The 20,747-nt window shown below is 53.6% G+C and overlaps 2 protein-coding genes across 5 annotated transcripts; one reads left to right on the top strand and one right to left on the bottom strand.

Moving 5' to 3' along the window:
• Positions 1-2,761: 2,761 nt before the first annotated feature.
• On the top strand, positions 2,762-6,621 carry FAM98C (family with sequence similarity 98 member C). Of its 2 annotated transcripts, XM_079799767.1 has the most exons (8): positions 2,762-2,865; positions 2,969-3,117; positions 3,195-3,329; positions 4,085-4,296; positions 4,429-4,506; positions 4,584-4,700; positions 5,043-5,210; positions 6,278-6,621. In XM_079799767.1, the coding sequence occupies exons 1-8, from the start codon at positions 2,801-2,803 to the stop codon at positions 6,419-6,421; spliced, it is 1,068 nt and encodes a 355-aa protein (XP_079655893.1). In that variant the 5' UTR covers positions 2,762-2,800; the 3' UTR covers positions 6,422-6,621. The 2 variants fall into 2 exon arrangements, with proteins under 2 accessions (XP_079655893.1, XP_079655894.1); XM_079799768.1 differs by lacking the exon at positions 4,085-4,296 and having other exon boundaries at positions 4,588-4,700.
• A 128-nt stretch (positions 6,622-6,749) lies between these two features.
• Positions 6,750-19,604, bottom strand: RASGRP4 (RAS guanyl releasing protein 4). Of its 3 annotated transcripts, none has more exons than XM_079799766.1 (17): positions 19,474-19,604; positions 17,414-17,598; positions 16,901-17,006; positions 16,714-16,776; positions 15,996-16,127; positions 15,730-15,883; positions 14,240-14,311; positions 12,909-13,025; positions 11,873-12,148; positions 10,343-10,423; positions 10,159-10,263; positions 9,943-10,061; positions 9,687-9,831; positions 8,852-8,888; positions 8,617-8,748; positions 8,388-8,500; positions 6,750-7,770 (listed from the first exon to the last, which is right to left on the bottom strand). In XM_079799766.1, exons 1-17 carry the CDS (start codon positions 19,494-19,496, stop codon positions 7,714-7,716), a joined length of 1,917 nt encoding a protein of 638 aa, XP_079655892.1. In that variant the 5' UTR covers positions 19,497-19,604; the 3' UTR covers positions 6,750-7,713. The 3 variants fall into 3 exon arrangements, with proteins under 3 accessions (XP_079655892.1, XP_079655890.1, XP_079655891.1); XM_079799764.1 differs by having other exon boundaries at positions 14,240-14,413; XM_079799765.1 differs by having other exon boundaries at positions 14,240-14,413; positions 16,714-16,771; positions 16,896-17,006.
• Between the last annotated feature and the right edge of the window lie 1,143 nt (positions 19,605-20,747).

Here is a 20,747-nt window from a genome sequence, read left to right on the forward strand (position 1 = left end):
CTAGACGTGGGTGGCATGGTTCAAGGACTAGGTCAGGGGGGCTAGAGAGATAGAGCTTTCTGTCACTTCCTTTAAATGATTAACTATTTCTTACATCTGAACCTGTGAGAATCAGCTCTCCCAACCAGACTCTGGGATGGGTAAGAAAAAAAGGGGGTGTCCCTCTCATCCCCACTCTGCCCAGCTCTCATCACTGTTAGACCCACCAGAGCTGAGACAGAGGGACTGGGGGCTGGGGCACCCTGGGTCCCCACCCCCCTCTCTGTACCTCCAGTCTCCTCCCTTCCGTGATGGGCAGGGGAAAGCTCCATTCTTAACCTACCTCGTTTTGGGGAGGGGTGGGACAGGGGACCAGAATGCTGTAAGGTGCTGTGGGATCTGCAAATGAAGCGGTGGGGGGCTGGGGGAAAGTTCCCCCAACACCACCTTGTCAAGGTCTCCCAGTCCTGCGCCCTGATGATACCCACCTCTGATCCATGAATTCTCTCCATCACCCCAAAATTGGGTGCATGGAGGGCTGATCTTGGGAGCCAGGAAGACCTCACACCCTGGAGCCCCAGGCCTAATTTCCCAGCTGCTTGCCCCTCAGATTGGATACTTGGCCCCCAGATTTAGGGGAGGCACCCTGACATTTATTTTCCTGATCTTGATTCCACGCCAGTCTGTGACCTCAACATTGTTACTGAAGTGGTGAGGGAGCCAAAGACCCAGCCTTGTCACCGGAGGAGGGGGCATGAGATATTCACTCCAAGAAATGTCTTCGACAAAGTCTTAGCCTGTGTGTTTATTTGCATTGACGTGCCCCATCCACTCACCTTCCTGAACTGTCCAACCAGTCTCCTACCCAGTTCTCTTCTCCGTATGCTTTAGTCCCAAGCAGACGCTTAGCTGAGTGTATACATCCCACCAAATGCACTTAATTGAGCACCCATTGTATGCCAAGTCCTGTTTTAGGCTCTGGAGAGAAAGCCGTGAACAGAACACAAGAATTTCCCACAAGCTGCTTATGAACGTTATAGGGAATGACACAAATAAATGACATGTAAGAAATGGCATGCACTGTAGGGGAAACGTGGAGATGAGGGATGAAGTCAGTTTTAGCCGGGGTAATTGGGTTAGGCCTCACTGCTGAGCCTCTGAATAGAGCCCTGAGGGAGCTGTGTGGATGTCTTCTGGAAGATGAGCCCTGCACGTGAAAGAAGGGTCAGGGGAAGGGCCTGCAGGAGGAGCATGTCTGGCAAGTCAGGGACATTAAGGAAGCTGGAGTGTCTGGAGGGGAGAAAGCCAGGAGGGGTTACTTAGGAGATGAGGGCGGAACTGTGGGGACTTGCAAGCCATTGCAAGGACTTTGGTGTTCACCCTGGGTGAGAGGGAGCTATAGGAAGGCTCCAAAGATGGGCGGGGGTGGGGGGTGGGGGGGGCTGTGACCTGACTTAGGTGTTCACAGGTTCCCTCTGGCTGCCTCTGGGGAACAGACACTGGGAAGGGAGGTAGGGAGGAGGCTGATGTGATGGTCCTGGGGAGACGATGGTGCAGAGGACCAGGGTGAGAGCAGTGGAGGTGGGGAGAAGGGTTTTGAAGGTAGAGTCCACAAATGTAGATATGGGGTTTGCACTAAAGAGAGAAGTCAAGGTTATGATTCCTGGATTTTGGCTCGGGCAATTTTTAATGTTTTCTTAGGGTTAACGAAGGCCTCCTGAATACCCATTCTTGAGGTAGACAGGACTAAGGTGGAGCCAGATTAAGGGTAGGTAGGCTCTGCCCCTGAGGAGGAAATTCTGGCCTTTGTTCTTGCCTGAGGCTCAACACCTAGGCCGCCCCAGCTCCCAGCAGAATTAAACTAGGAACTACTGTAGATCAGAATAAAAGAGTCGGTAAAAGATTAAATCTGGACCAATTTTAACAACAACAACAAACCAGTAGCAGTAATAACAGTAGTACTAGGTTAAATAGTTAAACGCATGGACTTCAGAATGATCTGAATTTGAGTTCTGGCACCACTACGCATTCAGTGTAACTTGCCCTCTCTAACCCTCAGGGACTTGGCCCATTGACACACAGGAAATGCTCAATATATGTTATTCTAACTAAGCACTTACATACGGGACTCCAACCCTCACCACTGTGAAAGGTAATGTCCCCTTAGAGGTTAGCAGGGAATTTGGCAGGGACATATGTGAGTAGTGGAGTCAAATCCTAACCCCCGTTGGCCTGACTCCCAGGGTGTCATCTCAGGCCCGGGCTCTGCTGCACCTGCTCCCTCTCTCCAAGGCTTGGGAGGCAGAGGGGTGAAGGCGAGACAAGCACAGTGTGATCCAGGAGGAGGGCCTCTGTTGGGGCCGGACTTTCTGAGTTCCTGACTTCACTCCAACCCTAAGCAGGGAAGGAATAGGTACGTGTCTGGATTTGGAGCGGAGGTGGAAGAACACTTGGTCCAGGGTGCTTTAGGAGCTGAGGGAGGCTGAGGAGAAAGCCGGAGGTGCTTCTACGTTGCAGCAGTAGCGACCCCCACTGGCTGATCCCGCGACAGCCGGGATGCTGTGTTCACGCTCCGACTTCCCGAGCCAGGAGGGTTCCCAGGGCCCTCCTCAGCTATCCCCAGGGCGGCGCTCCTAAAATACGGCGTGGGCGGGCCGGGGGGGCGGCTCCGTCTCCCGCTGCACCAATGGGAACGCAGAAGGCCCTTAGCGAGAAGAGGCTATTGGTCGGTTACGCCGCGGCCAGCTGCGCACGCCACTTTTGGGGCGGGGCCTCCCGCCTACCGGCAGGGGGCGCACCCCTGCGAGGAGGCTACGTTTCCATGGAGGGGGCGGAGGCCGAGGCCCGGGAGGGGGCCGCCGTAGCCCGGGACCTGCAGGCCCTGGGGTAAGGGGCGCGGTGCGGCTGAGGGCGGCGCTGGAAGGGGCAGGTCTGCCCTCGGGAATTCTGAAGGCCTCCCCGGCTCCCTCTCGCCCTGGCGCCGCCGCAGGTATGAGGACTTCCTGGGGGCGGCGGCGCGGAGCCCCTTGTGCCCAGACTTCAGGGCGCTGTGCGCGCGGCTGGCGGCGGAGCTGGCGGCTCTGGGCGCCTTGGAGCGGGAGCGAGAGGAGGGCGCGGAGGCACTGAGTGCCGGCGACGGTACGTGGGGAGCCGCAGGCCCCGAGGGGTGGAGCCCGCTGCCACCGCCGCGCCCTGAGGCCTCCCGCCTCCCGCAGGCCCCGGCGCGGAGGAGGAATTCCTGCGACAGCTGCCCCGCCTGCTGCAGGAGCTGCACTGCCCGGACCGCGCGCTCTGCGGCGGAGACTGCGCGGCCGCGCTGCGGGAGCCGGGCGCGGGCCTGCGCCTTCTGCGTGAGCCCGGACGGGCCGGGGCGGGGAAGTGGGCGAGGCTTCAGCCCCGGGCGGGCGGGCGGTCGGGCGGGCGGGCTGGCTGGGCGCTGAGCTAGGGCCAAGGTTTCCCCTGCGGGGGCGTGGTCAGAAGGTGGAGGGCTGCGAGAGGGGTCCGGTGGGTGTGGAGGCGGGACCTTGCGGGTGGGTTTCGGGCTTTTGAGTTGGGCGGGATTCGGATTTTGATGGAAAGGTTCTTGGAGCTCAGGTGGGTTGTGTTAGATGGAGCCTGGCAGTTGGTTCTCAGGTGGGCGAGGTTCAAAGTCCGCAGGGGCCTGGGTCTCACGGTGGGTGGGGATTATTCGGGAGCTAGAGCCAGGGCCCTCGGTGGGCGGAACTAGAAAGAGGGAAGGCGTTTTTGTTTGTTCTAATCCTCATCTGAGGATACTTTTCCCGTTGATTTCTAGAGAGAGCTAAAGGGAAGGAGAGACAGAGAGAGAAACATTGATTGGTTGCCTCCCGCGGGCGCCCCTACTAGGGCTGGGGAACCCGCAACAGAGGTACCTGCCCTTGACCTTGAACGGGAATCAAACCCGCAAGCTCTAACCATTGAGCCACCGGCCAGGGCCTAGAAAGAGGGAGGGTTTGAAGCTGCTAGAGCTTCGTCCCTTCCCCCAACCCCCCCCCCCCCCCCACCGCCCCGCAGGAGCAGCTTTTTGGCCCAGGTGGGTGGGCGGGGAGCACGCCTAGATTGGGCCACTCCCTTTCCCTGCTTTTAGGGTTTCTCTGCACAGAACTCCAGGCTGCCCGCCTCCTCCACCTGCACCACCGGCTGGATCCCACCCCAGCGGTGCCCGCATCCCATGGGGAAGGGGCAGAGGAGGGAGATGGCATGGTTCGGGAACTGGTCCTTACCCTCCAAGCCCTGGGGCTGCTCAGACCTACGCTGGGGACCCTCGCCAGCAGGCTGCTGTGGGAGTTGCATGCCAAGGTAGAAAGCCAGAGTCCTCTCCTTACCGGAGCCGCCCGGGGTCTGGGTCCTCGGGGGCTTTAGGAAACTAGGGCCCACGGAGAATTCCCACAGTTTCTTACGGTCACTCAGCCTCTTGACTTCTCCCATCAGGTCTCAGAGCTGCTGCCTTCCCTGCCCCCAGGATCCCTGCAGCCCCTTCTAAGCCACCCCCTAGATGCACCCAGATGGGTAAGACTGTGTGGCTGTGTGCAAACAGCGTCCTCATTCAGGGATGGGAGTGATGTGACCAAGACCCTTCTCCCCAGGAAGCACTGGAGTCCCTGGGCCAAAACCTGGGAGATCAGTACCACTGCCGCCGTTGCCTCCTCCTCAGGCGCCTGGACCTCACGATATCTGCGTTCCACTGGAGTGATCGGGCAGAGGTGTGGGCATAGGGCCCGGGAAGGGTCAAGGAGGCCCAATGGTGGGAGCTACCCCTGCAGGGCAGCGGAACCAAGGCCAGGAATATTACCCTCTTGCATGTTCTGAGGTCCAGGACAATGTAGGATCTTGTGAGGTTGGGGCCCTAGAATCTCGGGGCCTCCAGGGCCTTCTAGAATTCCCAGTGCTGAGTTGGGAGTGTTTTCAGAGCTATAGCCCTTATTGAGAGAAGCGGGAAGTGAGACCCTGAGTGAGAAAAAAAAAATGTTTCAAAAATGAGAGGTTCCCACCCTGATGGGCTCTTGGGTACCGTACCTTCTCCATGTTCCCTCACAACCCCCCAGGCCCAAGGGGAGGCCATGAAGGCAGTGCTGATCCCAATTCGAGAGACGCTGACCCCAGAATCGGATGTCTCCATTGCACACGTCCTGGCTGCCCGAGCTGATCTGTCTCGTCTTGTCCCAGCCACGAGCAAGGCTGCCCGCCGAGGGACCAGCTGTGCCATCAACAAGGTGGGCATCGGGCTGGGGAAGGGCCCCCGCATCTTTGGCCTTCAAACTGGCCTTTCACCCTCTACCTCGGCCCGGCCTGGTCCTCTCCTCTGCCTGGTTTCCTAGCCTCTGGATTCGTCACCTCTAATCCACCCTCTCCACATAGCAGTTGGAAGGATATTTCTAACTCAGAAATCTGGCCATGTCCCCACCTCGCTAAAAACCCTCCTGTGTCTCCCCAGTGCCTTTCAAACAGTCCAGCCGAGCCCCCGGCCCAGCTCTCCGCTTTGGCTTAAACTCCTCCCACAACACCTCACTCTGTTATGTTAGTTTTCAGCCATTTTAAAAGCAGAGATACCCTCTGTTTAAATGATTGTTATTTGGCCTCATACCTCTGTTTAAATAGTCTTATACTTATGTGAATACTAGGGAATGCAGTCTAGCACAGCAAAGAGAAGTAAAATTTACGAAAGTAGTTTGCTTTAAGGAAATAGAGTAAGTAAATAATATTATAGGTGATGCACAAGTGATGGATATTTAGAGAAAAAAAAAAGGCTGCTTTACCGGAAATGTTATACAAAGGCCAAATATAAAATAAACATAAATTGAGGTGTCCTTATTACTATTGGTGGGGACTTGGACCTCTGCCATCACTCTCAGTTTTATTTCCCTCTTCCTGAGGCCCCTGGAACCCAGTTTGAACGCTCCAGGCCTGTATCTTCCACCAATCCAGCCCCCCAGACCAGTGGTCGGCAAACTGCGGCTCGCGAGCCACATGCGGCTCTTTGACCCCTTGAGTTTTTAGCAAAGGCCAGCTTAGGAGTACCCTAATTAAGTTAATAACAATGTACCTACCTATATAGTTTAAGTTTAAAAAATTTGGCTCTCAAAAGAAATTTCAATCGTACTGTTGATATTTGGCTCTGTTGACTAATGAGTTAGCCGACCACTGCCCCAGACCATCCCACCCATTGTACCCAAATAGTCAACATCTGCCCTTTTTTAAATTCATGCTGCTCCCTTGGCTCTCTGGCCCCCTTGTTCAAGATAGTTTTATTCTCTGAAACTAAAGTCTAATCAACTCTCAGGTGCTCATGGGCAACGTGCCAGACCGAGGGGGACGTCCCAATGAGTTGGAGGCTCCGATGCCCAGCTGGCAGAGCAGAAGAGATAATGGAGGCGGGAGGAAGGCCGGCCGCCACTGCTGGGGCGGTAAGAAGAAAAAGAAATAAAGGGGGACTGGGTCCTCTGTGAGATGCTGATACCATTGATAATCTCTGGGGAGTCAATTTGAGGGTGTTTCTTGGCACCTGGCACCCAGACGCCACATCTCCTATTCCTGAGGCCCTAATTTTCTCTCCCCGCCCCCCGCCCCATCCACCATTTAACATCAAGGACCATGTTCTCTGGAAAATAAATTTAATTTATGACAGCTGTGGACCTATCTCTGGGGGCTGCGGGGGAGGGGCAGGTCAGGGTGCACAGGTTTGAGGAGGAGGGGGGTCTCGGTCCCTTGGATCTAAATAGGCTCCTGGTGCTCTGACCCTCACAGTCCTTTGTTCTTCAGCGACACATTTTTCCCTTCCTGTGGGCATGGGGAAAGAGACATGCAGGCACTGGACAGACATTTATCAGGGACCCACCATGTGGCAGCTCTGTTCTAGGCTCTTGGGATAAAGCAGTGAGAAGTGCAGCCCCTGTCTTGCCGGAGCTCACATTTCTAGTAAGGATGGGCAGATATTCAACAAGAGAAAAAGGTAGTAAAATGTATAGTTGCCAGCTGAGGAAAGGACTTTGGAGGAAAATAACGCAGGAAGGTGGGATCCGGGACCACGGGGAGATTGAAACTTTGAGTATGGTGAGGGGTGGCCTCACTGAGGTGACACTTGAGCTAAGTCCCAAAGAGGGAGTCATGTGGGCCTCTGGGAAAGTGTTCCAGGCAGAGGGAACAGCCAGTGCAAAGGCCCTGAGGTAGGAGTCTTTTGGCATGCTCAGGGACCATTGAGGCCAGTGCCGCTGAAGCAGGATGGGAGGGGGTAAGCGGTAGGAAGTAACAGCGGCAGCCTGTGTGGAGTGGGCTACAGGGCGGACTGTGGCTTTTAACCTGAGTGAAATGGAGCCACGTGATCAGACTCAAGCGTTCACTGGCTCCCCTTTCTACCCCTTCTCTACTGTCTCTAGAACCCCAGCGTCTAGGACTCTGCCCTCCTCTCCCATCCCCCTCCTGACCCACCCTGACTGTCAGTGTGGCACATTGATCAGAAGCTTCTGTTTTAGAGGCAGACAGAAGACTTGGGTTTGAGTCCTGCCTCCAACACCTAGGACCTCTGCCACCTTGGGTGAGCAGCTTAACCTCACTGAGCCTCAGTTTCTTCATCTGCAAAATGAAGATTTAAGGAGTTGGTAAAATAATGCCAAAGATTAAATGTATCCAACATGGAGCTGCACAGTTACCTAAGTGCAGGAAAAGGGAGTACCATTAATAGCTACTCTGATGCAAAAGAAGAAAATAACTTCCCGATGTCTAGGAATTGGGCTTGGAGGACTGGATGGGTGGCGGGGCCATCGTTGGGAGGGGAACCTGGAAGGAAGAAGAGATTGGGTGATGTGGGGGTGGTGGTGTATGGTGTCCAGGAGGTGTTTCACTGCCATCAATACCTCACCAGACTTCTCTCTCTCTCTCTTTTTAAAATACGGAGCCCTTCACGAATTTGCGTGTCATCCTTGCGCAGGGCCATGCTAATCTCTGTATCGTTCCAGTTTTAGTGTATGTGCTGCCGAAGCGAGCACCTCACCAGACTTCTGTTAAGTGGATGAATGAATGAATGTCCCCTGTGGACATTTTTTAACCCAATCTCAGAGTCTCTGCCTTGGAATAGTGGAATTTACTCCGTGACATTTATTGTAGCTCCTGATATATTTGGCCTTATTATTGCCATCTCATTATTTTCTTTATTTTTTTCTCCCTAAAATCCTTTTTTTCTGCTCTACTAGTGGCTACCCCTTCTTCCCATCAACATACTGAAATTTCTGTTTTTCTAACAACATTAGAAATTGACCAGAATCTCCTACCCAAGTAACTGAGGATTTTTGCACATTTTTTACTTTCCCTTGCTTCCCCAATCTGTTTGGGTTCCCCAGGCAAGTGAGTTGGTCTCCCCTGTATCCACTTGGGGGTAAGGGGCAGTTTCTCCTCACCGTGTCTGGTTCCCAGGAAGGTTGTGGGTGCTCTGTCTGGGTCCAAGCATGGTGAAGGTGGCACTCCGTCTCAGGTTCCAGGGCGTATGTGTAGGAAAGACCGTCCTCAGAGCCTGTTTTGGGGGTATGGGTGGGAGGAATGAGAGTATGTTGGGAAGAGCTTCATGACCTTGGGATTAATCCCTATGTACCAAGCCCCCTTCCCAGGCCTGTACACCCTGGAGCTTACCACAGCTGGCATGGGGCGTTGGTGTGGGTGGGACAGGGGCTCCCGAGGGGCTCCTGTCGCTCTTGGTCCCTGGCCTCCTACACTCCTCCTTTACTCGGTCTCTGCAGTGTTTGTGGCAACACAGCCCACAGTCTGGGGGAAGGCAGCAGTCAGTGGCCAAAGGCCCAGTCCACGCCCCCATTCTTCTGGGCTGCAAGTCCTGAACTCCCTCCCCCCTCACTGATGTCCCGCTTACCCCGACAGCGGTAGCCTTGCTTGGTGACACCCCAGAGCTGCAAAGAGAAAGCAGAATAGGTTGCCAAGGCTAGGAGTGGTAGGGCTGTGGATGGGCGGGGCTCTTCGGAAGTGTGGAAACCATCCAGGTTTTGGAAATTCTCAAGGCTAGATAGAGGTTTATGTGGGATGAGGATTAAAGGAATTTGGAGGTTTACTCAAGTTTGAGGAATCATCTAGGCTATTAGAACTGGGTCAAATTTGGAATTCTGTGGGCAGGGATTGTGTCTGTTGTGTTTTCTGCTGGCACCCCACTCCCCCCACATACACACCCTGAGCCCAGAACTGTACTGGCACACAGGAGGTACTTAATAAATATTGAGTGAATGAAAAGCAAATTTTGGAAGGCCAAGGGTTGTACATTAGCCTGGGAGATGGAGAGATTTGTCCATTATCCAGAGATTGAGTGTACTTTTGGAAATTACCCAGGGTTTGAATTATCTAGAGTCTAGAAACTTGGAGATTGATTGTTTAGAAATAATCTATTCCAGGCATGTAAGTGAAATAGGATTTTAGGTGTTATCCATGCCTTGGCAGTTATCCAGGATGGAGGTCAGCTGGGATTTGGGCGTTAGCTAGACTTTGGAAACATCGGGATATAGAGAACAATCCAATGTTTAGGCGTGTCTATGAAATGTGGGGATTATTTGAGGTTGAACCATTTTCTGGAATTCGCAGATTGTTCAGGGCTTGGGGACTGAGTACTCCAAGGAAGGTCTGGCGTCTGAGCCCAGACTGTGAGGAGCTAGGACACTCCAAAGATGGGCCCCAAGGATGATGGTGGGCCGAATGCTCACGAAACCACTGCAGCTGTCACAGAAGGTGGGCTTGCGGAAGGTGACCTCATGGAAGGTGTGCAAGAAGGCCAGGCCTAGCTTGGAGCAGATGGCGCTGGCCCGGAGAAGGTATTCCGTCAGCTCCTCTCGGCTGAAGGAGCCACTCCTGGGGGCAGAGACCTCACTTCAGCATGACTGGCCCCTTTCTCCCAGACCCCGGGATCCTGGAAACCCCAGGATCCTCATCTTTGGGGGCCTTGGGAATTAGAGCACTTACTCTTGGCGGGGGGATGGGTGAAGCCCATGGCAGGCAAAGGGGAAGTTGCCTGAGAGTCGCTCAAAGTCCTCAAGAGAGATGGTTCCTCGGCCTTCAGGGTCATAATTCTTGAACACGGACTTCAGAGGAACATGGGAAGGGGAGAGTAAGGCCTTGTCATGATCCCTTCAGTCTTAGGGTCAGGGCTATACAGGTAGCTTCCTTCCCCCTCCTTACCTCTACCAGCTGCTCCACATGTAGACCCAGGGTGGCCCTGTCGGGCTTGGGCATCACACCAGGGGCCCACTCCACCACCAGGGGTGCTTTGAAGGGGGAGGGTGGCTGGGGCAGGGACAGAGGGGCATAGTTAGTCAGTGTATAGGCTTGGGCCAGGGGTCAGAGATCAGGGTTTGGGTCTCACCAGACTCTTGGGACAGCGAGGCTCCCGGGTGTAAGAAAGCTCATAGATCTCGTCCTCCGTGTAGAAAAGATCCAGGGAAAGCTGGGGGTGGGCAGGGGTTATAGACCCTCTGTCTCCATCCTCCTACCTACAGCCATTGCCCTGCCTGGGCCTCCATTCTCCTCCTCTTCCCCAAAGCCCCCTCTTCTCTGGGGACCTGGAAGGTCTTCTCTCCCACTGAGACCTATTCATTCTTCAGAGCACCTGTCCCCTAGTACAGGTATGCTGTTTTCTCACTGAGGCTTTTTTGGATCCTATTTAAAAGTGCAAACCCCTGCTCCTTTCCATGCCGTTTTCTGCCTTAATTTACTGTCATACTTATCTCAAAGACCATGTGATTGACTTAATTGCTTTGTTTTATGTGCCGTCTCCCCCACTAGAATGTCAGCCCCACAAGAATAGTCTCCCCCCCCCCCCCTTTTTCTGACTTGCTCACTGCTGTGAAACCTAAGTGCCTAAAGTAGTAGTGCCTGGCTCACAGTGGGTGTTCAATAAATATTTGGGCTGATGGCCTCATATTAGGGCGGGGCCAGCTTCACGGGCAAGCCCCACACTTAGAAGGGCCCCCACTTTGTTTAATGCCCTGTCACCACAGTCTTGAAAGTCTGAAGAATTTGGAACAAGGAGCTCCATTTTTTATTATTTGTATTGCAACTGTAAACCTACTTTTGCCCACCCCTGTATATATGTATCTCCAGAATCCCACACTTCCAACCTTAGGACATAGTGTAGTAGTTTACATGTTACACACGTGGGTTCTGAAGCTGGCCTGCCCGGGTTCCGATCCAGGTTTTACTGCTATGGGAGAGTGGGCAAGTGACCTCACCTCTGTGGCCCTGTTTCCTAATCTGTAGGAAGCATGATAAGGGTCCCCACCTTGGAGTTGCACAGAAGGAATGAAGTACTCCGTAAAGAGTGTTTTCCATGTTGCCTGGCCCAGAGTAAGTGATCAATAATTATCACTAGCTTTTTGCTTAGATTCGTAGTATGTTAAAGCTTGGAATTTTGGACCAGTGACATGAGAAGCTCAGAACCTTGGAGTTCAGAAGTGTGAAAGCCCAAAGCAATTCTGGAGCTTAGATCAATGGATACTTGAGTTGCTGGGGGACCGGGAGGAAAATGCATAATATATGTGGAGCTCACTGTGTTCCAGGTACTAATTTAAGCACTTTATGTGAATTATATTATTGATTGGTTCTTCTCAACTACTCTCTGAAGTGGGTCCTAATTTTCCCATTTTGCAGATAAGGAAACTGAAGCCACGGGGCTAAGTGAGTTACCCAAGGACACATAGCTGGGGGGGCGGGGGGGGGGGGAGGAGAAACACCTAGAAGCTCTGGTTTCAGTATATGTGCTGCCAAAGCGAGCACAAGAAGCTCTGGTTTCAAAGCCCAAACATCCCAACGCTATTCTCTCCCAGCACACAGCCCTTCACCCACCCAGGACCCCAGGCTCAGCCTCGGGGAGCCCAGCTGGGGCTGGGCAGCTCACCGTCAGCAGATGCAGCAGGTCCTCATTGGCACTGCAGGGCGGGTGCTGCTTCTGAAGGGCGGCCAGTTCCTGCAGCCGTAGGTAGAGGCTGTTGAGCTTGGGAAGGTGCAGGCGGCCATCAGGTAACCTGTCGGGCTGCGCCTCATGCAGGGACACCAGGTCCTTAAGGTGCACACCCAGCACAGGCAGCCGGAAGCCTGCACAGCCAGCCCAGGCGCGGCGATAACAGGCATAGTTGTTGTGGGCAGCGAGCAGCTCAGTCAGCTCCAGCAGGGTCTATGTGGGAGGCCATGTTGGGAAGAGGGCAGCATGTTATCGGGGGGAAACCAGGTTCTGCTCCCTCAGCCCCGTGGAGGGGTGTATCTTAGCAGCCCCCTGTGTGGGCTCTTGACCCCCAGGGGCCCAATGCCATTTTTGGACACTTTCCCAAACCCTATCCATGCCCCACATTGGCCTCAATATCTTCTCAAACTGCTCTTCCTTGGGTCCCCAGGCTAGAGTGATTCTTCCAACACCTAAGTCTGATCATGGATCTTGCATCATTCTCAAATGTTCCCTAACTCCCCAGTGCCCTCTGGATAAAGCCCAGACACCTTAATGAGCTTGCAAGGCTCACCTGGATCTTCCTCTGAACATCATCTGCCACCTCCTGACCTCAGCCACACACCAGACTCATGAATGACTCACTTTCCCCAGACATTACCAGGATCCCATCCGATGCTCCTTCATGGGTGGCCCAAATGTTGGCACTCTTGGGGGCATTGTTTTACTCTGCACCTGGACTGCAAGTTCTCCACTAGCACCTTTCTCCTGTCTCTCGCCAGTCCTGCTCAGGACTGGACGGACACACAGTAAGCGATGTCAGCATGACAGGTGGATGGGTGAAGAGGGAGGAAGAACGGCAGAGGAGAACAGAGCCTGGGGGGTCTGCTGGGTTTGGATGAGCAAGGTCTCCAGAGCCCCAGGGGTAAGGGGGGTTGGAGAAAAGTGGGAGTTCGGGACCACTAGAACTTTGGGGAGGGTAGTGGGGCCTCACCTTGGTGCTGTCAGGACTCAGGTGGGCATGGGAGTCCTTGAGCCTGGAGATGGCACTGTGACACAGGCCCCCAGTGACCGCCATCAGTGTGTTGAAATTCTGCAGCTGGCGGAGACTCTAGGGAGGGCGATGCAGATGTGATGGGGGTCACGTGGAGCACGGATACGTTGGGGGTTCAGATGGCAGCATCCCAATGGAAAGTACCCAGTTGAAGTTGAGGTCCCAGGCATGTGTGGGTGTGGGCCAGTATGGGCATCAGACGGTTGAGATGTGTCAGGCAGGAGTGGGCCACAGCAGGTATGGAACAGACTAAGGTGAGGTCAGGCAGGGAACAGACTTAATGGGAGGTCAGAAAAAAAGTGGAGGGACTCCGTCAAGTGTGGGGTGTTGGACTAGACAGGTGTGTGTCAGACAGGTGTAGGTGATTCAGACAGATATCAGGGTGTCAGGCACCTGGAGGTCTCACTGTTCTGAGAGTCAGATGTGGGGAGAAAGAAGGTGGGGCTCTGGGCCGGAGTTAGAGCAGAGGTGAATGGGGTCAGAGTGATACAGACGGGTCAGGTAGACAGGTGTGGGGTCAGCTGGCCATCAGGGAGAATTGCCTCGCCCTCCCCTTTTCCAAGTTTGAAGGGCGCAGGTCGCTGCGAGGAGAAAGTGGAACAAGGAGGAAACCCGCAGGCAAACCCAGAACCGCAGGTCTCAGGGGCCCAGCAAGGGAAGCAAAGGCGCAGGGAGAAGCCAGAGGAAGGGTGTGGCTGCAAGGAAGTGCGCAGAGGGGCGTGGCCACGCTAGGGGAAGGAGGGCTTCCCTTTTCTCCAGAAGGGCGGGGACCTGTCTGCAGGGAGGGGCGTGGCCTGGGGCGGGGCCGGGGAGAGACGCGACGCGAGGGGAAAGGATGTGGTCACTATTCCAGAAGAGGAGGCTGGAATGAATGTAGGGACTAGGGTGGAGGATGACGTAGAGGTGGAGGCATGAAAGAGATGCTTTTATTGCCTCAGAGACAATATTCGGGTGTAGGGCTTGGAAGACGGGGCCAGGAGGGATGTGGTCAACTGCCAAGTTTAGGACCACGGGGTGGGGCCAGGGAGGGTTGAATGCGGTGATGTCAAGGCCAAGGAACCAGGGCTGTCACAGTCTGGGTAAGAACCACCAGACTGAGACCTGGGGGGGGGGGGGGGGAAGGGAGAGGACGGGGCGGGCGTGGTCAGGATGGGACGCGAAGCTGCGAGGCGCGGCCAGGGCACGGTGATGTCATCACCCGGGATGGACAACTGGAACCGAAAGGGGTGCGAGCGCCCACAAAGCGAGCAGAGCGGCGGGGCGGGCCTCACCTGTGCCACATGGATGAACTTGTCCAGCACCTGTGCGCGCTGCGTGGGCCCGGGCCGGCTCAGCACCATGACCTGCACCCAGCGGGACACGCTGTTGCTGAGACCTACGGATACCTCCAGGGCCGAGCAGCCCCGCACAGAGCCCTGTAAAACGTAGTCTCGCAGGTCCTGGGGCTGGGGATGAATGGGCATCAGGGTGGGCCGTGGCATCCCGGCCCTGCCCCTCACATGCCCATCCCCCAGCAGTCATGACCTCCTAAGTCCTAGCCATGGCTCTTTCCCACCTGAGGAGAAATGTTCATTTATTTATTATTGTAAAAAAATTCTCACTTGAGGATATGTTTACTGATTTTAGAGAGAGGAAGGGAGACAGAGAGAGAAACATCAGTGGTTGCTTCCCATACTCACTCTGACCAAGCATCCAACCTCCGCCTAGGGATGTGCCCTGACTGAGAATCAATGTCACAACCAACCGAGCCACACTAGCCAGGGCCAGAGAAATGTTTACAAAAAGCCAGGCACTCTTCTGAACCTTTTGTCATGTTGACTGATTTAATCCTCACATCGACTCTATGGAGTGACTACTATATTATTCCCGTCTTAGAGATGAGGCCAAGGAGGTACAGAGAGGACAAGTAATTTGTCCAGGATCACATATGCTTGAGTCAGGGTGGGAACCAGTCTGTTGCTCTTAACTGTTTACCTGTCTGGTATACAGTCAGCAAAGGGAAGAATGACGAAGAGGACAAGAAACCGATTTCTATTTGTTCTGCTCAGGGGTCAACAGTCCATATCCACATGCACTGTGCTGTGTGTGTGTGTGTGTGTGTGTGTGTGTGTGTGCACATGATCAGGAAATGTTCACATTAAAAAACCAGATCCCATCAGGATGATCACTTTGTAAGGTATGTAAATGTCTAATCACTACGTTGGACACCTGAAACATAAGCATGTTAACTGTAATTTAAAAATAAATTTAACAAAACAAAAGTATAAGACAAACACAACAAAAAACTAGATCCCCACTTTCCCTTGAAATTATGATCGCAATAACGAGCACTTACTCTATTGAAACATGAAATTACCATTTGGGTAGATAAAATATGATAGAGTCTACTCTGAACCAGGCACTGATCCTATCTTTAGCACTTACTATGTGCCAGGCATTGGGACAAGCATTTTCAAATGGACATATTAATTTAACTCTCCCAACCATCCAATACAGTAATATGACCTGCACTTAAAAACACTGAGTCCCAGAGAGGGGACTAGTTCAAAGTTACACAGGTAACAAGGGGCTGATGGATTTGAACCCCAGGGGCTCTGTGCTCGGCCAGCTTAACTCATTTTCCTGGCCCTTCCAGCACCAAGTTTGAGAGTGAGATCCCTGCCCAGAGTCCAGGCCAGGGTGGGGGAGTGTCCTCTTACCTGGCCCCGCCAGGCCCCGCCCCATCACAAGTCCTTCCTAGCTGGAGGAAGGGGGTTCTCACCTTGATAGCCTGAAAGGACCGGAACTCCAGGTAAGTGAGGTGCTGAGCCAGCTCCCCTGCCTCCAGGTGGTCGAAAAGCAAGGACACTTTGCACTTTTTGCCCAGGCCTGGGCTGCTCATGGGGGGTGGGGGGCCAGGGCCACCAGGGCTCAGACTGGGGGTAAAGAGAGGCAGGGTATTATAGGGGCTCAGGGTGGAGAATGTGAGGGGTATGGAGAGAGATGGCAGAGTGGTGGTAGGGACAGAATGGGGAAGGGCTGACTCACAGGTTGGAGGAATCTCCCAGGTTCCTCTGGGCTGAGTTGCCTTCCTGCTCCACAGTGGCCCAGAAACGACCTATAACCTCTTCTAACTGGGGCTCCTGGTGCACTGTCTCAGGGTGTTGGGTCAGCCAGTACCTGAGGATGGTTTAGAGATGGTGGGATGAGGTGGGATGGTGGGGTGAGGGTAGGGGAGTTCTCTGAGGAATCTCTAGGTGCTGGACTGGGGAATCCCTGGAAGGCCAGGGTTCAGAGAGGCACCAGGCTAGTGCGATCTCTGGGATTAGGATTGGGGGCCTCTTAGCACAGGTTAGCGGATCAATAGGATATAGATTGGGGGGGGTCTCTTGGAAGTGACATTGCTAGGTAGGATAGTGAGGAGGTCTCGGGGTGAGATTTTAGGGGAGCAGGATGAAGGGGGTCTTAGAAGCTAGGCTGGAGTATGTGGGAGGTAGGGGTTTGGGGATCAGAGCTAGTGGTGTCTGGCCACCAGCTGTGAGAGGGTCTACAGGATCTGGTTAGGGGTCTCTAAGAGGTGAGGCTTCTAAGGAGTAGAACTGGGAGAATCTTAGCAATCAAACCAGGTGTCTGAAAGTGGGACTTGGAGGAGCAGAGCTGGGTGGGTCTATGGGGAATTGGGCTGGGGAGACTCTGGGAGGTGTTTTAGGGATCAGCAGGGTGAGGGTTTGGGGTCATGGGTATGGAGGTCTTGGCCCAGGCCTACCTGACCAGGTGACAGATCTGCAGCCGCCTCAGCTCCTGCGTGTTCCCTGTGGCCTCCTGATACTTGGGTTCTGGTTAAGGCTCTGACAGCCAGCATCCCAAACCTGCCTGCTCACTTTGTCCCTATCTCTCAGACTCACATCTCTGCCCTCTGCCCTCCACCACTGCTCATGGCCCTGGGAGGATATAAGGTCAGCAGACGGGCAGCAAGGTGGTCAGAAGGCAGCACCCAGCTGTGCATGGCCAGTACCATGTTGAGAATGTGGTCCCCACGGCGCAGGCTGCCAGCTGAGTCTGGGAACAGAAGGAGGGGACTCTGTGTCAGAATGGCCCCCAGGCAATGAACTGCAGTCTCCAGAGCCAGTTGGACCGCCTGGCTCAAACCCCAGCTCTACGCCTGACTCCCTACACGAACTTGGGAGAGCAACTTGGCCTCCTTGAGCCTCAGTTTCCTGGCCTGGACTATGCATGAATCAGAACAGTGCCTGGCAAGTCATGTTGAAGACGGAAATACCATCAGACTTCCTTCTTCTCCACATCTCAGGAAAGAGAAACGCAGGTGTCTCTCATATCCAATGTAGTGGTTCCACACACCCTATGTTATAACCCCCACCCCCACCCCCCAAATGAGGCCTAGAGAGAGGAGAGCACTCGGCCCAGCCTCAGTATTTGGGGGGCTGGCCAGGGAGGGGGACACTCACCAAAGGACTGAATGCATTTCTCCAGCAGCTCATCTTCGCTGCAGCCGCCCTCTTTCAGCATGTCCAGAGCCATGGAAGCCATGATCTTGCTGATTTCCCTGGGGCTGGGGCACGTCTTGTGGCGGCGAGCCAGCCGGGGCCGGCCCCGCCCTCCTGTTTTTCCTGGACATTCCTGGTGGGACTTCCTGTGGGCATTTCCCCCAGGGAATCATGGGAGCCCCTTTCTTCAGACAGGCCCCCTGAATCCTTCTTGACCTTAAAGCCCTAAAGGCAAAGCCTCAGGGTTACTCCTGACCTCCCATGGACTCATGGGAGAAAACCCCCAGACTATTCCAGATCATGGGAGCCTTCTCCTACAGGTAAACTCCAAAGGTTACTCCCGTCTCCAGGGAATCAGGATAAGACCCTCAAAACTACCCTGAAACATCTACCACTCCCCCTCCCCCCCGCAGAGAATCATGGGAGATGACGCTCTAGGTAATCATAAGAAATTTCTCCTCTAGGCATTGCCCCCAAATTCCCCTTGACTATACAGTCCCTAGGCATCATGGGAGATATTTCCTGTTGGCAGACCCCTGGAATTACTCCAGATCTTAAAGGGAATTATGGGTGAAGACTACCAGAATCCTGTCTTCCCAGGGGAATCATAGGAGATTCTGCCTTCAGGGAGACTCCACAGAATTCCCTTTTGTTCTCCAATGCCGTGCCTTCTTTTCCCAGCCCTCATGAGAGCAGCAGACCCCTGAGATTCTATCTCCCTCTCCCCTACCTTGACACCTCCATCAAGCCAGACCTTCCGCAGGACTTGAATCTTAGCCACCCACTTTAGTCCCTAGATTTGGAGCCTAGAGAGAAAGTATGGGTGCTCTTCAGAGTGGGTGGGGTCCTTGGGGCTGAGACAGTTTTAAGGGAAGTTTAAAAATAACCCTCACTCTGCTTTGTGCCTCCTCAAGGCTGGTGGCTGGTGTTCCAGTTGGGGAAAGAGGTAATGGAGAGACTGGGATGGTGGAGGAAGCAGGGAGGAGAATCCAGGCCGAATAGCCTTGGTTTCCACAAGTCAGACAAAATGAGGCTGGAGAAATGTATGCTGGCCATGTGGCTATGTTCGTCACTTAATGTCTATGGGCCTCATATAAAAAATGAAGAGTCACCCTGGGACCTTCCCTAGGAATCTGCTCTGACCATTCAATGCCTAGCTCTTCAAAAGTGCTAAGTAAGCATGGCTGGTGTGGCTCAGTGGTTGATCATTGACCTATGAACCAGGAGGTCATGGTTCAATTCCCAGCCAGGGCACATGCCTGGGTTGCAGGCTTGATCCTCAGTAGGGGGCGTGCTGGAGGCATCCAAGCAATGATTCTCTCTCATCATTGATGTTTCTCTCCCTTTCCTTCCTCTCTGAAATCAACAAATACCTATAGGTCATGCAGGCAAGAAAATGAGGCAACTAGGTCTCAACCACTAAACTGCTGGATATTATGGGGAGGGGACCCCTTTGTACATCAGAGACGTGCTGGAGGAGCTGCCCAGGCTAGGGACCCAATTACATGGCCAGCTTGCCCAGGCGATAGAGGTCCATGCCAGCACCTGCTGCTATAGCCAGCTGCTAGGCCCTTGCCTGCAGACCGACCCCTGTAGTAGCTGAAGCAGCCAGGAGTGGTTTAAGAGGCAAGGGAATCCCTTTGCCCTGTGTCACCTCCTCTCCCCCGGGGCAGGGCCCTGCATGAGCCTGGAGTTTCCAGTTCTGTTATAGGGAACCAGGAAGACCCCAGGGAGGGCAGAGTAAGGGAGATAGGATGCGGGTGGGGGTGGGGAGAAGGGGAAACAGAGCAGGTCCAGCTCCAGAGAGAGAGCGAGGACAAGACATAGAGCTCACACAAAGAGCCCCAGCCTCGGCTGGCTCCGAACTCCCTAAAGCATCTTTCCCTCCGGTGCCCCCTGCTCCTGCCCCTGCTCCCAGGGGAGCCCCACACCCCGCTAACTGGTGAGTGCCTCCCAACCGTCCCACACAATGGGAGGCCCAGGGGCTTTGGGCGCTCCCAGGCTCCTCGAGGGTCTCTCACCTCTTGCTGTCTTTCCTGTTCATGCTTCCTGGGGGTGGGGCTGGAGGGGGTCTCGCAAGAGTCTGGCTCAGTTTCTCCCCTTTCACCAATGCTCCAGCTTCGTAGCCCCTTGGGAGCTGGGGCCTCCCTAGTGCTTGGGAAGGAAAGAGGAACTGCCCCTCCCCACCCAGGCCCAGGCCAGGGGGAAGGAAGAGGCTGGGGAGAGACCAAAGGTTCCCCCTCCCCCCACTTGGGGATCCCTTCAGGCTGAGGTTTCCGGTGCTGCTGGCCCCCACCCCCAATCACCCAGTGGGCTTTCTATCTCCCTCATCTTTCTGTCTCTAGACCCGTGATTCTCTGTTCATACTTCAATAAAAGCATTTTTTTTAAAGTATGCCATATAAGGCATACTTTTAAAAAAATGCTTTTATGACACATTTATGTTAAAATACACTCAAAATAAAAATGTATATTTCTATAAGGACATAGTCATGTAAAGAATGCACAAAGCTTTAAATGGAAAGTTACAGACATAATATTTTGTGTATTTCTTCTTAAGTTTCTTTTATTCCTAGTTTAGCCTTCACTTTATTACCTTCATTGTAACAAAGCTTTATGTAGTGTCTACTGTATACCACACACTGTTCTAAAGGCTTTAAAAATAGTAACTCATTTAATTCTTACACAACCTTAAAGACTGTTATCTTTTTTGTTTGTTTGTTTGTTTGTTTTGTTAATCCTCACCCGAGGATATTTTTCCATTGACTTTTAGGGAGAGTGGGAAAAAGAGGGACAGACAGAGAGAAACATCTACATGAGAAACACATGGATTGGTTGCCTCCTGCAGGAGCCTGAGCAGGGCCCAGGCCAGGAGGAGCTTGCAACCAAGGTAGGTGCCCTTGACCGGAATCGGACCCAGGACCCTTTGGTCCACAGGCCAACAACACTCTATCCACTTAGCCACACGGGCTAGGACAAGACCGTTATCTTATTATGAAGAAAACGTTAGAGATGGAGGTAAACCCTCTGGGACCCCCCTCCCCATCCCATTGTCCCCCTTAGGCAGGCGTGACCAATGTCACATGTCGTTGGGTTTCATCTGCTCTGTTGGCTGTGTTTATCTGGGTATATGAATACGTACTCATAGAAAGACAGACTTTTCTTTTGAGTATGTGTGTGTTTTTCTTCTACCTAAATGTGTCATGCTTGGCATATTTTTTAAAAAAAGATTTTATTGATTTTTTACAGAGAGGAAGGGAGAGGGAGAGAGAGTTAGAAACATCCATGAAAGAGAA

This window comes from Cnephaeus nilssonii (genome assembly GCF_951640355.1).
Source record: "Cnephaeus nilssonii genome assembly, chromosome: 20".
NCBI classification, from domain to species: Eukaryota; Metazoa; Chordata; class Mammalia; order Chiroptera; family Vespertilionidae; genus Cnephaeus; species Cnephaeus nilssonii.

What these genes read in the sequence shown, in the direction of transcription:
- FAM98C (XM_079799767.1), top strand. Translation starts at nt 2,801, where the DNA reads ATGGAGGGGGCGGAGGCCGAGGCCCGGGAGGGGGCCGCCGTAGCCCGG. An exon ending in TGTGGGAGTTGCATGCCAAG is followed by an intron (nt 4,297 to 4,428) that starts GTAGAAAGCCAG and finishes TTCTCCCATCAG; the next exon opens with GTCTCAGAGCTGCTGCCTTC. An exon ending in ACTGGAGTGATCGGGCAGAG is followed by an intron (nt 4,701 to 5,042) that starts GTGTGGGCATAG and finishes ACAACCCCCCAG; the next exon opens with GCCCAAGGGGAGGCCATGAA.
- RASGRP4 (XM_079799764.1), bottom strand. Translation starts at nt 19,496, where the DNA reads ATGAACAGGAAAGACAGCAAGAG. An exon ending in GGTCCTTTCAGGCTATCAAG is followed by an intron (nt 14,414 to 15,729) that starts GTGAGAACCCCC and finishes ATTCATCCCCAG; the next exon opens with CCCCAGGACCTGCGAGACTA. An exon ending in AGTTCATCCATGTGGCACAG is followed by an intron (nt 13,026 to 14,239) that starts GTGAGGCCCGCC and finishes CGCCCTCCCTAG; the next exon opens with AGTCTCCGCCAGCTGCAGAA.